Here is a 15,212-nt window from a genome sequence, read left to right on the forward strand (position 1 = left end):
CAACCAGAGATTACAATTCATATGCTAACCTTTATTCTCTCCACCACTTCTAACCAGATTGCAATGCTATATACATATAATGGGAAGAAAGATGCAAGGTGTCGGCAGACAGTCGTTATCTGCCGATGTGGGTTTGAAAAGCACAAATGTTATCCGTCCGATTGTAGAATTTACTTTTTTTGTGACCTTTCATACAGGTATAAGAGTATAAAGGTCTTTTGTTTAAAGAGTAAATTGATTCCACTTCCTTTTAATTTATCTGAACCTTCTACCTCTCCGTTTATGAATATGCTACTTGTTGTCATCGACGTAGCCTCCTGTAAGAGTGTTATGTGTTTCGACCACAGGCCAGCCTTGTTGTTTTCAGTGTAACGTGCCACGGCTTTCTGCAATCTTCACTTCCTGCTTTTGAGCCGAACTAGGCTTCCTGTCCCTCTGACCAAGCAGAAGCTGGCTGACCTCATGCGTATCATATCACTGAATGTTTTGACTAGATTTTTTTTCTTTTTGGTGAAGATTCACAAAGCTGCACAAAGCTCACCCTCGGGCCCAGATGTAAAGAACCGACGTGTTTTGGATGGTATATAAACTTGTTGTCATTGTGCACGGCTGTCACGTAGGCCGCGTGGACCAAAATGTGTAGATTTATAAAAATATATATGTAAATGTTCAGTTTTTGTCAGGATTATCAGTTCCTCTTCTACATGTCATTAGTCACACTTTCACTACAGGGCCTTAACGGTGCCAACTGACGCTGTATTCACGCCCGTCTGCCTTCCCTACGGCAAGATTCTGATTTCTATTTCCATGTTTCTAATGGAGACGGTGTATCGGTTCAGATGGCCTGTAGTTACAGATAATCGGTGAACTCTGAAATATTTAGAGTTGGATCTCTGTCACTCAGCTGGCTCTGACTCTACCGAGTCTCACTTGGCTCTCCTGACTCTATCAAGCCTCAGTTGGCTCTCTTGACTCTTATCGAGCCTCACTTGCCTCCCTTGACTCTTATCGAGCCTCAGTTGGCTCTCTTGACTCTTATCGAGCCTCACTTGGCTCTCTTGACTCTTATGGAGCCTCAGTTGGCTCTACTGTGGTGAAATGGTTCACATTCTTCTCAGTCAGGTCCACTCTGGTTTATTAATGTTATCTTTCTATAGTCATAGATAGGGGTGGGACGATACATCGATCCAGATCGATACATCGATGTAATTATCAACGATCGAATCGGATCGATGCAATGTAATAAGATCGATTCATATCGATACTCTTATTTTGAAAATCCTGTGGCGAGTCTCATATCCGCCCAAGAACAACAGCAGTAGCTCCGTGTGTGTAGACGTTACAGCATAGCATTCTCCCTTTCTGTGTGTGTGTGTGCGCGCGTCTTTGGAAAGACCAGATGAGGTCAGAGGAGTTTGATGTTTAAATGTTATTTAAACATAAACAATATAATACATAATACATGTAGGCCTATACATGATCATGCAACATCAACAAATTGTTGTAGGAACGGTTTGGGAGAGGGAGGTAGGGAGGGGTTTTAGGTTGAGTTTTGAGTTCCAAAAAATGGAGCTTAAAGTTTAAAGCTCAATATATCAAAACGTGGCACTTTACAGTGAACAGGAGGTCTATTTGTATTAAAAACAATAGATTGATTTTCCTTTAAATGTCTGGAAGAGCTCAAAAATACAAATGTCAAATGATATTTTCGTTACCTTTTTTTAGTTGATCTAAATGTTACCGATTGTGTTAAATGGGCATATGATATCATCTCATATCGATTGCAGGCACCTGAATCTAATCTAATCGTATTGTATCGTGAGAGACTGTGATATCGGCAAATATCGTATCGTTGTCCAAAGAATCGATATCGTATCGTATCATGATGAAACTGGTGATTCCCACCCCTAGTCATAGATGGTTCCCCTGCTATATATATATATATATTTGTAATTGTTAATTTTGAGGTTGGATAGGCGTTTGTGCTAGACGGTAGGAAATAGGCATGATTGTTTCTATAAGTAGTGTGGAAGATCCCTTTAAGGCATCTTAACACCTCCCCATTCCCCCCTGTATCCCCTCCTTCCTTGCTTGATCTAAATTAGATTTGATTAGTAATGTTTTAACAATACATTTCTATGTATCGACCATGACGATTTGACCACAGTTGATCTAGTGGAGTAGAAGCACATGGCCTTTGTCACCATGCTAGCTTACTCTGCATCATGCTAGCTCATTCGGCATGTGGGACAAGGTCTAGGAGTTAGATGCTGCCTCATACAACAACTGGCCAAAGTAAATATTATTGAATGATAAACCCTCTTATCTGTGTAGGCCAACCCTGGCTGAAGTACAACGTGATGTAGGTTTCTATGTCATTTGCTTATCGAAACTAATAACCTGAAAAATAACCTTGGTTAAAAAAAAGAGAAAGAAATGGCCACTTTCCTTATTGACTGTTCATCTCGAGGACAGAAAACTGACCTCTTTACTTATAGACGAGTATGTTAGACGTCACAAACAATATTTAGAGGAGGTTATTTTGACATTCAAGTGTTTTATTAGTCACCTGTTTATTCCATAACAAGATTACACTTGTTCTATTAGATGTGGTCGGCCCACATTTTTTTGATCAATTGAAAGGAGGAACGAGGAAGTATTTTGAGCATTTAGTTGCCCTTCTGACGTACAAACTTGGCCTGAGCACAAGTTTAAGTCTGTTTCGACTGCGACCTTGATAACCAACAGACGGGACACCGTGACAGACAACGCAGCTGTTTATAATTCAGTTTCAAACCTTTATTTAAACTCGAAAGGCAACTGAGGTTTTCCCTAATTTACAATCACGTTGAGTGTACATAGAGTTAAGCAAAAAAGGCATATCAAATCATAACAATAAGACAAGACGTTAGGCATCCAACCAGAGTACAAATGTATCAGTAAAGTGCAACAGTAATAATACAATGTACAGGTGATTAAACTGGGTATAAAATATATAAATTAGTAGTACTGAGTAATATTGCTAATCGGATGCATGTACAGAGTTGTAGTATTAGTGATACAGTATAAAGACACTATGGTAGTAAGTCTTACTGACCAGCAGTGTAACTAGTAAGAGTAGGTAAGGGATAATGTACAGATATAGATCTAGTATCTACAGATATGTAAAATGATTATATGCAGGTATGTACAGACAGATGTGGATATATATATACTCGGTAAGAATAAACATACATATACCGTATATACAGAATTATTGTACATGCTATCAGAGTTATATGGGTCATCAATGGTATTTCAACATTTGATTTCTAATCCAGTAAATATAAAAACTGCACATTGTATCAGTATAAATCATTTGTGATGGAAATTGAAGAATAGTACATTTTGAACTAAAGCCGCACCGTGCACGATCATTCCAGTACGAAACTAAATGCATCAAAAATATGTTACATTGCTATTGCAATCACCTGTCTTGTCGCACCTGCTACACTTTTTCAGAATAGTTGTGTGTATATATATATATACACACAAGATTATTGTACATGCTATCATAGAGTTATATGTAGGTATATAGGAACTGTTCTCCAATTTCTATTCTAATTTGTGTATTATATAGGGGTGGGACGATACATCGATCCAGATCGATACATCGATGTAATTATCAACAATCGAATCGGATCGATGCAATGTAATAAGATCGATTCATATCGATACTCTTATTTTGAAAATCCTGTGGCGAGTCTCATATCCGCCCAAGAACAACAGCAGTAGCTCCGTGTGTGTAGATGTTACAGCATAGCATTCTCCCTTTCTGTGTGTGTGTGTGTGCGCGCGTCTTTGGAAAGACCAGATGAGGTCAGAGGAGTTTGATGTTTAAATGTTATTTAAACATAAACAATATAATACATAATAAATGTAGGCCTATACATGATCATGCAACATCAACAAATTGTTGTAGGAACGGTTTGGGAGAGGGAGGTTGTGAGTTTTGAGTTCCAAAAAATTTAGCTTAAAGTTTAAAGCTCAATATATAAAAACGTGGCACTTTACAGTGAACAGGAGGTCTATTTGTATTAAAAACAATAGATTGATTTTCCTTTAAATGTCTGGAAGAGCTCAAAAATACAAATGTCAAATGATATTTTCATTACCTTTTTTTTGTTGATCTAAATGTTACTGATTGTGTTAAATGGGCATATGATATCATCTCATATCGATCGCAGGCACCTGAATCTAATCGTATCGTATTGTATCGTGAGAGACTTTGTGATATCGGCAAATATCGTATCGTTGTCCAAAGAATCGATATCGTATCATGATGAAACTGGTGATTCCCACCCCTAGTATTATACTAGATCGTACAGCCCTGGTCTATTTTATTTTATAATTCTATTATTTTCTATTGTGCTTCTATTTTAATTTAGCTTTACATTCCATTTGATTTTATTCCACCGTAATCGTCTGTCCTTTAATGTCGCACCAAAAACGACCAAATCAAATTCCTTGTATGTGTAAAACTACTTGACAATATAAAGACCTTCCTTGATTCTCAATTTGCCTTCATTCATGTCCCCTCTCTTCCAGCTCCCACAGGTGACGTGTCCTCTCTTCCTCTGGAGCGCCCTCTGCCCCGGTCAAACCTCACGACCCACCCGCACCTCCGTCACCCCCCTGCACCGAGCCTCCGCCCAGAGTCGCCCCCGAAACCCTCCAGACGCGTCTCTCCGAGCAAAGCTCCTCCCAGCAGCACAGCGCACCATGGCAGGTCGAGGAGGCCCGGCGCGGACCAACGGCACGGCGGCAAGCAACAAGATCTGCCAGTTCAAGCTCGTCCTCCTGGGAGAGTCGGCGGTGGGCAAGTCCAGCCTGGTGCTGCGCTTCGTCAAGGGCCAGTTCCACGAGTACCAGGAGAGCACCATCGGAGGTGAGTCGTCTTCCCTGCCCACAGTGGCTCCGGGGGGGGGGGGGGGGGGGGGTGGTAGAGCTGGTCGTCTGGTGATCGAGTTTATAGTATCGAATCAAATCAGGTTTATTAGTAAGGCCCGACGGCACACGTTAATGTGTCACCATGGGCCGGACACGTCTTCTTTAAACGGGTCAAGAAGAAACATCACAATAAGTCAAGAATAGAACAAAAACACCATAAAGTCCAACACATTTAAAATAAATGCAAAATAAATGCAACACTCCCAGACATACCCCACGCGAGGGTAAGGAAAAACTCAACTAAAACCTAGCGATAGGAAAAAAATGCACCACAGGCAATGTGGAGGAGTAGCATTTTGTCCCAGCAGTAGCATCTAGTCCCAGCAGTAGCATCTAGTCCCAGCAGTAGCATCTAGTCCCAGCAGTAGCATCTAGTCCCAGCAGTAGCATCTAGTCCCAGCAGTAGCATATTGTCCCAGCAGCAGTAGCATCTTGTCTCGGCAGTATTTGATTTGATTTGATTTTATTGCTGGATTAAAAACACACAACAAGGATCCAAAGGATAACATGAGAGAGTAAAACCCTTATTTCCGTCATGGTCCCAGGGCTGTTGGGCCACAACAAAAACACGACAATAACACAAAACGCATACATTTAAAACATTAGAAGACTAACCTATAGCTAAAATTGTATACCCCACAATAACTAAAAACTGATTGGAAACCCATTCAAACTATAGGGGGCTATTCCTCTATTCTGTCCATGAGCCACTTCCTGACTCTTCTCTTGAAGCTGTGGAGGCTCGAGCTCTGCTTGATGGGGATAGGCAGCTTGTTCCAATCCTGGGCTCCAGAGAAAGTAAGGGAGCACTGGCCCAGTTTGGATCGGAAAGAAGCAGGCTTCATGTTTGCTCTGCTTGCTCTAGTTCTGTGGTTGTGGGATTCGTTGACCGGGGTGAAGTAGTTCTGGAGGTATCTAGGGGACCTTTGGTAGCGTCTTGTCCCAGCAGTCGCATCTTGTCCCAGCAGTCGCATCTTGTCCCTGCAGTAGCATCTAGTCCCTGCAGTAGCATCTAGTCCCTGTAGTAGCATCTTGCACCTCACATGGTCGCCTCCGCCGTCACCCGTGAGTGAATGGGTGAATGTGAGGAACAACAATTGTAAAGCGCTTTGGATAAAAGCTGTTATATTAATTTACCATTTTTCTGTCTCCGTTCTGAAGCGATGGTCCACAGAACGGGGTCTGCCGTAGCGTCTCTAATTGTTTTCTCAGCGAGATGATGAGGAACACTATAGTGCCTTGTCTCCAACTAACAATAGCCAAAAGAAAATCATGGACGCAGCCTCCTCGAATTACGCACCAAAGCTATGGAACACCCTGCCTATGGACATTAGGGAGGCTGGATAAAGCTATGGAACACCCTGCCTATGGACATTAGGGAGGCTGGATAAAGCTATGGAACACCCTGCCTATGGACATCAGGGAGGCTAGATAAAGCTATGGAACACCCTGCCTATGGACATCAGGGAGGCTGGATAAAGCTATGGAACACCCTGCCTATGGACATCAGGGAGGCTAGATAAAGCTATGGAACACCCTCCCTATGGACATCAGGGAGGCTGGATAAAGCCATGGAACACCCTGCCTATGGACATCAGGGAGGCTGGATAAAGCTATGGAACACCCTGCCTATGGACATTAAGGAGGCTAGATCTCTAAATATTTTCAAAAGTAAACTAAAAAAACATACCTCTTCACATGAGCCTTTTAATACACTCTGCTGCTTGGACTCATTGCATCCAGACTGTGATTGTTGTACTGTAGATGGGAACTGTTTTATTGCACTGCACTATTTCACTCGGTCTTATCGTGTGCTGATTTATGTCTATTTTATTGCACTGCTCTTGTTCGGTCTATTTGTATACTTATTCTGTGTCTGCACTTCATGCATGGCTTTTATTTAGTCAGAGACCTGCTAATGGTACTTTGTAGATTTTAATGTCAAATCTATCATAATCAATAAGAAATCTATTACAATAGTTGTGTGTGTATATATATATATATATATATATATATATATATATATATTTTAATGACAGACATTTCCCGGGAGTTTTCTATATAAATTCTCTCATTGTATGCCCATCTATATTTATGCCAATTTTATGCTCATTTGTGTCTATTTTGTGTCTACATCACTGCTGTGAAGCACTTTGGGCTGCAATGTTTGTAATGATAGGAGCTCTACAACTTTATTATTATTATTAGTGCTGTGGCCTGTCTGGCACACCGCGACCATCTCCATTGTCTTTAGAACCCGGCCAAACCTGGTTGGAACCCCGGCAGAAAGGTTGCCTTGCAACCGGAGAGTTTTACAAGAAACACAATGGAGATGGTAAACCAAACCGTGCCATAATAATAACCACAAACCCGACCCTGGCTATAGGGCCCCGGCCAGGCCAAAAAACGTGGCTAATGGAGACGAGGCGTGCGGCTCAAAGGTGGGCTGGGAATCTGGGATAAAGGAGAATAACCGGCTGCCTTCGCTGGAGCAGAATAACCGTTCCTCTGGAGAGAGGGCGGCTGGAAGCTTAATCCTTTCTGTTGTTCCAAAGCCTGGTCAGGGCAGGAGTCGTAAAACCGGTTCTTGGCAGCGGATCACCTGACGCTCCCATGAGCGAGCGGGCTTCACGAGACTCGACGACACAACTTCAAACACGCTAGACGGGGTTTACACAGGGTTCGCACAAGGTCCTTGAAGTGCTTAAAAGTGCCTGATTTTTGTACCAAAAAAATGTCAAGGCCTGGAATTCCTCAAACAGCCAATTTTTTTTAAAACAAGGTGCTTAAAAAGTCCTTGAAATTCAAATCAACCATTCGCATTGAATGTTTTGTTCATCCATGATCAAATTGTTCTGAATCAAGAAATAGTTTTTTTTGTTTTTAATCATCAAATCTGACGAGTCGCTGTCTCGTGCGCTCCAACTGCTTTTCCTCATTTCTTCTTCACGTGTGATGCTCTAGCTTCAAGCGGGCCAAGAAGATGCTTAAAAAATAGCATTTAAAAGTGAATTGTGTCCTTCGAGTGACATCCTTGAAAATGAAAAATAGTGCTTGGAAAAGTACGTTTTCTTTTAATTAAAAAAAAAAATTATCTTTCCCCCCCCCTACTTTTTTCCTATTTTCTCCCATCCCACTGTTAGTTGTTATGCCAATTCCCAACCCCTTTCCTGGTTGTTGCGCACTCCCCCCTACTGTTGGTCCGGGAGGCGGGAGACTGTCGCATGCTTTCCTCCGACGCAGATTCTCACTGGGAGAGTGTAACGTGTGGAAGGTCACACTACCTCCCTCCAGATCCTACCCTCGCTGTGCAGGTGCCCTGACCGAACTGTAGGGGTCGCTGTCCACAACGCCCACGACCCACCCATCAGCTTTCACACCCTCTAATACTGCCAATTGTGTTAGTATGAACGACCAGCCAAGCTGATGGCAACGCCGAGAGCTGGATTCGAACCCAGCATCTCCAGCATTGATGGCGAGCGCCTTTTGGTGGGAAGTGTCGGGGTTAGGTTTGTTTGTGCCCAAAACTAATAATTAAACACGCTGCGTTTATTGCAAAGAAAATGACCGTGTGGTTTAGATCAGGGGTTCTCGAACTTTTTTTATACCACAACCCCATTTTATTTAGGCATTTTTTTGGCGACCCCACACTTAATGTATCGCGTAATTTCAATGTGGAATTAAGGAATATCGAAATAAAAGCATGCATTGTTGAACTTGATCATGCATATTTATTAGAACATTTAATTACAGCACTGTTATCAATACACATTTATAAAACGAGCCAGAATATGTTGCCAGAACATAAATAAAACAAAAAATTAAAAATAAATGTATTATATTTTTTGTACTTGCCAATGCGCAAGTACAAATTTGGGTGGCGAGTCTGGCGACCCGTAGTTTGAGAACCACTGGTTTAGATTGTTCTCCTTGAGCGTGACTTCTCACCCTGAGGACCGCGGTGGGGACGGAGCTTCAGCAAAGCGGGAAGGAAGCGAGACACAATGGGGGCTTTCCTGCGCCGGCTGTGAACCAGAGGAACTGCATCATCATGTAGACCGAGGTGGTCAGACCACCGCACTCATTATAATAATGAAATATAATAATAATAACTTTATTTGTATAGCACGTTTCAATACAGAAGTTTCAGTTCAAAGTGCTTCACAACAGTAAAAAAAGACAGTGTTTAAGTAGATTCTCACCTTAATCACAGACGCACAGACATTTCCAAGGAAAGGTGTCAAGAGTGAAGCTGCCTCTGGCAACGGATCCAGGCACCATCCCCACCTGGCTGCACACCAGAGTACCTTTTAGCAGCTGGGGGGCAGCTTTTGTCGGTGACATCTTGTAATTGCATTCGAGAATGATATAGGGAGTTGCAGAGAAAGAAAGGCATAGCTCGGTCTCACCTCTCTCCGCACTGTGTGTTGTTGGCACTGTGCCAGAGCAGGAGAAGGTCACTACTGCACACATCGGATCCGATTTTTTTTGTGTTTTTTTTTCACATAATTTCTTTTAAGGGTGATTCCAGTCACTGTCCTGAACTGACCCACATGCGCAAATGGACGTAAAAGAAAATTGTGACAAATGTCAATCTTAGAGTGACATAAAAGATCAGAGCTGTATCTGATTTAGGACCACCTATGAAAGTGGCCTAAATCTGAATGCAAAATATCAGATACCATGTGATTTGTGCTGTTCACACTGTCATGAAAGAATCCGATCCGAGTTGCATATGAGCAAAGAAATGTGCATATTTGGGCCACTTTGGTCTGCAGTGTGAACGGGGCCTTACAAAGAGCGGGGAGTCGTGCCGGGCCTGAGTACTTTCCCTTTCCTGGCGGCTAGGGATGCTCCGATATTGGTATCGGCCGCCGATATCACTAAAATAGCTGGATCAGGTATCGGTAGAAAAAGAAAAAAAACGATTATAATAATAAATAAAATAATAAATAACAATTCAGTACATTTATATCCGTGTTAATTTGTTACATTTAGTTTCACTAAGTTAGGAAAGTAATGTTTTAAGTCAAGCCTGATAATAACAAAATAATGATCCCAGTCTCTTCCACACAGTGACAGTGAGGCATACAGTTTATTAATTGAATGAATGAAGTTTATTTTCCATCTTGGTTTACAACAAATCAAAAACACACTTGTGATCCTTTACAATTCTTAAAAACTAAATATGTTTTAATATAAAAAAAACATGTCAACTTGGATTTAAAAAAAAATTATAAAATTTTTTCGAGAAAGTTTGAACAATGGGGATCGGATCGGTATCGGCCGATACCCAAACCCAGGTATTGGTATCGCGACTGAAAAAGTCTGATCGGTGCATCCCTTTCCTGGCGGCTAGACTGGCCATTCACTGTGCTCCTAATTTCTCTCTGCCTGCTCCTCAACTCCCATGGAGGTTCTCCTGGTTCTATGCCTTCAGGCCATCGCTTTGCAATGACATTGTGTTCCGGTTTAAAGAAAAGTAAACAGAAACCCAGAGCAGCGGAGGATATAGATACAAAAAGATCACACCGGTTTACCTGCCGGTGTTGCTGCTGATCGCAAAGAAGATGATTACAGTGTTATGGACATATAGTCATTTTAGATGAACGCTTGTATCCGTTCTGTACAACAAGTCAGCAGGAAGGGTACAACTCTTTCAGCTGAGTAACAATGTTCATCAAACAGTGTTGGAACTTGGGTGCTGCAGTGTTGAGTGCATAGTGGTAGAGAGAGAGACATATTGGCGTATTCGGTAGTAATTATAGGCAAGGAAGATTATTTAGTAGCATATGATTTGGGGCAACAGTGAGTGGCTCAGGAGGTAGAGCAGTCATCTGGTAATCCCGAGTGTTTTACAATGTTTTTTGTAATTTGTGTACCGCAATAATTCAGCGTGATTATCCAAAATAGCCATCCGCTTCCATTCATTCAGACGTGCTGCTAGTCAAAACAAATAACTTGTTGGTCTTCTTCTGCCCCCTTTTCGTTGCAATCGGCGCTCGTCTGGGATCGCTTTCGGAGCAGACGGCGCTCCTTGGCTACAACGGTGGTCTTATCATTTTCGCCGTCAGCGGTGACTGTTCAGGACCGTTTACAACCGGATGTGGTCACTTGCCGGAACGGCTTGTCAAATGACGCTCGCCGGATATTTAGTCTGGGAACGACGATCAAAAGGCGGCAAATTCAAGTTTCCAACAATGTATTGAATGATCGGGAGAAGCGCAGCCCGGAACCGGCAGACGAGGGCAAAGTGCCCGCCCGTATGTGGGCCCCCGAACATTAAGTTAACCTTCTGTAGTGTGGTAGTGAAAGGGTTAACCTTCTGTAGTGTGGTAGTGAAAGGGTTAACCTTCTGTAGTGTGGTAGTGAAAGGGTTAACCTTCTGTGTTGTGGTAGTGAAAGGTTAAACCTTATTTAGTGTGGTAGTGCAAGTGTTAACCCTTTGTAGTGTGGTAGTGAAATGGTTAACCATTTGTAGTGTGGTAGTGAAATGGTTAACTTTCTGTAGTGTGGTAGTGAAAAGGTTAACCTTATGTAGCGTGGCAGTGAAATGGTTAACCTTATGTAGTGTGGTAGTGAAAGGGTTAACCCTAGTGTGGTAGTGAAAGTGTTGACCCTTTTTGTACTGTGTTAGTGAAAGGGTTACAATTCGGTAGTGTGGTAATAATAATAATAATAATAATAATAATAAGGTCGCTTCACAATCAAGAGGGCTAGGGAAAGGGGACAATATGGGAAAATGGGGGGGGGGGGGGTGAGGACAGGTAACCTTCTGTAGTGTGGTAGTGAAAGTGTTAACCCTTTCACTAACACACCTACAAAGGGTTAATCCTTTCACTACCACACTACCAAATTTTTTACCCTTTCACTACCACACTACCGACAGTTAACCCTTTCACTAACGTACTAGGAAGGGTTAACACTTTCACTACAGAAGGTTAACCCTTTCACTACCGTACTACAAATGGATATAACCCTTTCACTACCACACTACAAAGGGCTATCCCCTTTGTATGTAGTGTGTTAGTGAAAGGGTTAACCTTCGGTAGTGTGGCAGTGAAAGGGTTAACCTTCTGTAGTGCTGTACAGTAGTGAAAGGGTTAACCTTCTGTAGTGTGCCAGTGAAAGGGTTAACCTTCTGTAGTGTGGCAGTGAAATGGTTAACTGGGATGGCCTAATTGTCACCGCTACGACGATCTCCACACCAGCGGACAGATCCTCCCCTCCGTCCGAAGCCACGGACCTGCCTCCCTGTGGTAACACGCAGTAGTGCGTCCCGGTGGCACCATGCGAGCGCCGTGTGAGTAATCGAGTGGAGGATGTGACCGACAGGATGCTCGGTGCTTACACTAGCCAAAGACTTGCAGCGTGTCAGCGTTTTATTTCTTCTCCTTCTCCCTCTGCCTGGTTAAACTGCCGTCAGCTGCCTGGTCAAAGGTTACAGTGCTCTCTCTCTGGAGTGTGTGGTACTGGTCTGGATGATGCGCAACACTCCCCCCCCCCCCCCCCCCCCCAGCACCCCCTCCCCCCCTGGCGGCACGTGACATGATGGGCTGAGTCAGCGAGTAGAATGCAGCCGCTGTGCGGGAAAATACCCCTCTCTCCTCGTGTCGGCTCTGAGATTTTCAAGTTGTTTATTAATTGTTATAGTAAAATACAGAATACTTTATCATGGAATGCTTTTTTCTGCATGAGCTCCTGGGAGTGTGCTAGATTAAAAATAGATAAAAAGTATCAAATAGAAAGTCAAAAGTACGTAAAATAAAGTGTTCAGTCAATATGAAATGGGATGAGGTACAAACTTAGGGTAAGATGCAATGAGGTATATGAATTGTAGTGCACATTTCTTTACTAATAAATATAAAGTGAGTAGAGTGGGTGTTAACACTTTCAGTGCTAGCCATAACGTTGATTAATGTCCTTGGATGCCAGCATCCACTTCAATGATAGCGTTAAACACTCATAATCTAGGTTTTAAATTATGGCTATGTGTCTAATCTGCCCGTCGCTTATCAATGACTTGTTTGCAGTCAACATTGTCGAAACTGATTGTTTTTTAAAATGTTCATATCCTTTTTATAGCATTTCGAAAAGCTATCGTTCTCTCAAACTTCAGGAAAATAGAAAGATTCCGTCATAAACGGCATTTATTGGAATATTCTCGAATACACTAGACACGTTGTCATTTGTCGGCCTATTTATGAATCGTTTTCAAATAAACGCTAGATTATCGATAGTATATGTGTACTTATGCACTCTATAGAAGCGAGCTGAGAAATCGATTATCTTATTTCCTCAACAGCACACAGACACACACACACGCATACACATACGGGACACGCTGTTTTCTCAGTGAAAACGGCTCTGATTATCCTAAAACTGGTAACATAGACTCCTTACCTTAGCTCAGATTTTCTCCAAAAAGATTATTCCAATTCCTGATCACCATTCCAAATATCGATCGCGTTTATTGATTGATTATTGGCTGCTGTAAATATATATTCCAGGCTACTTTCCATCTCGCGATCACTTCCCTCTTGATCAGATCCCTCGCCAGCATAGTGGAGCCAGTAGGCTTCCCCCACACAGATCCACCAGTGTAATCGAATGGCCTGCAGTTACACAGGGATAGACGATAGGGGGCGGTATTTTCCCATCGGAGCTCCTAGAGGGGCTGCTGTACCAACGGGAGACTCGGTTGATGAAATATGAATTCAGATCGCTAATAAAAAAATCAAACGACAATTCGCGTCGGTGGCACTCAACAGGGGGACATGAAATAACGAGATAAACACGTCTGTGGCACTCAAAGTGTTAAGGTGAGTGTTTATTTAAAGTGAGTGTGTGCGTGTGGATGCGAGTGTAGATGATGGGTTGTTACATAGTGTCATTGTCGTTGAGCATCCTGATGGCCTGGGGATAGAACCTCTCTCCTCGTAACGGCTCCGAGGTTCTTTCTCTTGTCGTCCCAATGTCTGCAGTTATCTTGTTTACATAGATCTGTCCCGTCCATGTTATGCTGTGTACATGTCTGAGGAAAGTTGATTAGATTAAACCGTGGCTCGGGAGGTAGAGCAGTCATCCGGTAATCCGGAGGTTCCCAGTTCGATTCCCAGGCAGCGTGTCGAAGTGTCCTCGAGCAAGACACTTAACTAACCCCTAACTGCTCCCGATGAGCAGGTTGGCACCTTGCATGGTTGCCTCCGCCGTTGGTGTGTGAGTGAATGGGTGAATGTGAGGAACAAATTGTTAAGCGCTTTGGATAGAAAAGATATACCGGTATGCACCATTTACCATTTTTAGAGTAGCTTCAAATGTATCGCCATACAGGATACAGCACAAGTACTGTACAACGAAAATAAGTTTGCCATCCAACCAGAGTGCAAATGTAACCGTAAAGTGCAACAGCAATATACAATGTACAGGTGACTAAACTGGGTATAAAATATATAAATTTGTACTACTGAGTAATAGGGATGGGTACCGTTCACATTTGAACCGATACGGTACCGGTACCCAAACGGTACCTTTTTTCTGTACTTTAGTCTCTAAAAATGTAATCTACCTACCTCAGTTGTAAAAAATAAAATAAAATCCAAACTTCAAATAACCACATTTTCTACAGTTTTCGGCTTGCCATTGCCCCGACTGCTTTGTTGTTGAATCAAGTCAAATCCTAGGTAAGCGTATATATTGTGCGTGTGAACGCTGACATGAAAAGAAAAAAGTAAAAAAAATAAATTGAATATTTATTTTTTAAACGGTATCTCACGTGAATCGATACTCGGTAGTACCGACGTTTCGGTAAGTACCTTTTTAAAACCGACGTGTTTCGGTAAGTACCTTTTTAAAAGTACCGAATTCAGTACCCATCCCTACTGAGTAATAGTGCTAATCGGATTACTGTACAGTTGTAATGTGAATATGTACAGCTAGGGGTGGGAATCGCCAGAGACCTCGCGCTACGATACCTGCGTCACGATACGATAGTATCGCGATACTAAATATATCGCGATACGCTGAGTATTGCGAATTCTTTTAAATAAAAAAAAAAATATTATTCGCCTGTTCGAATCCAGCTCACAGCTCCGGGGTTGTCACCAGCTTGGCTGGCCGTTCACACTAATACAATTGGCAGTATTAGAGGGTGGGAGAAGCTGGCGGGGTGGGTCCGGGTCGTTGTAAACAGCGACTTCTACAGTTCGGTCGGGGCGCCTGCT

General features: G+C 42.5%; 1 protein-coding gene across 1 annotated transcript in view; it reads left to right on the forward strand.

Moving 5' to 3' along the window:
* Nucleotides 1-15,212, forward strand: part of rab5c (RAB5C, member RAS oncogene family) — a 69,034-nt gene that overhangs the window by 32,633 nt on the left and 21,189 nt on the right. Inside the window, exon 2 of the mRNA XM_084329711.1 lies at nucleotides 4,588-4,927. Coding sequence (XP_084185837.1) covers nucleotides 4,762-4,927 — 166 coding nt within the window. The 5' untranslated portion in view covers nucleotides 4,588-4,761. The remainder of the gene's footprint in view (nucleotides 1-4,587; nucleotides 4,928-15,212) is intronic.

This window comes from Notolepis coatsorum (genome assembly GCF_963971535.1).
Source record: "Notolepis coatsorum genome assembly, chromosome: 14".
In the NCBI taxonomy this organism is placed as follows: Eukaryota; Metazoa; Chordata; class Actinopteri; order Aulopiformes; family Paralepididae; genus Notolepis; species Notolepis coatsorum.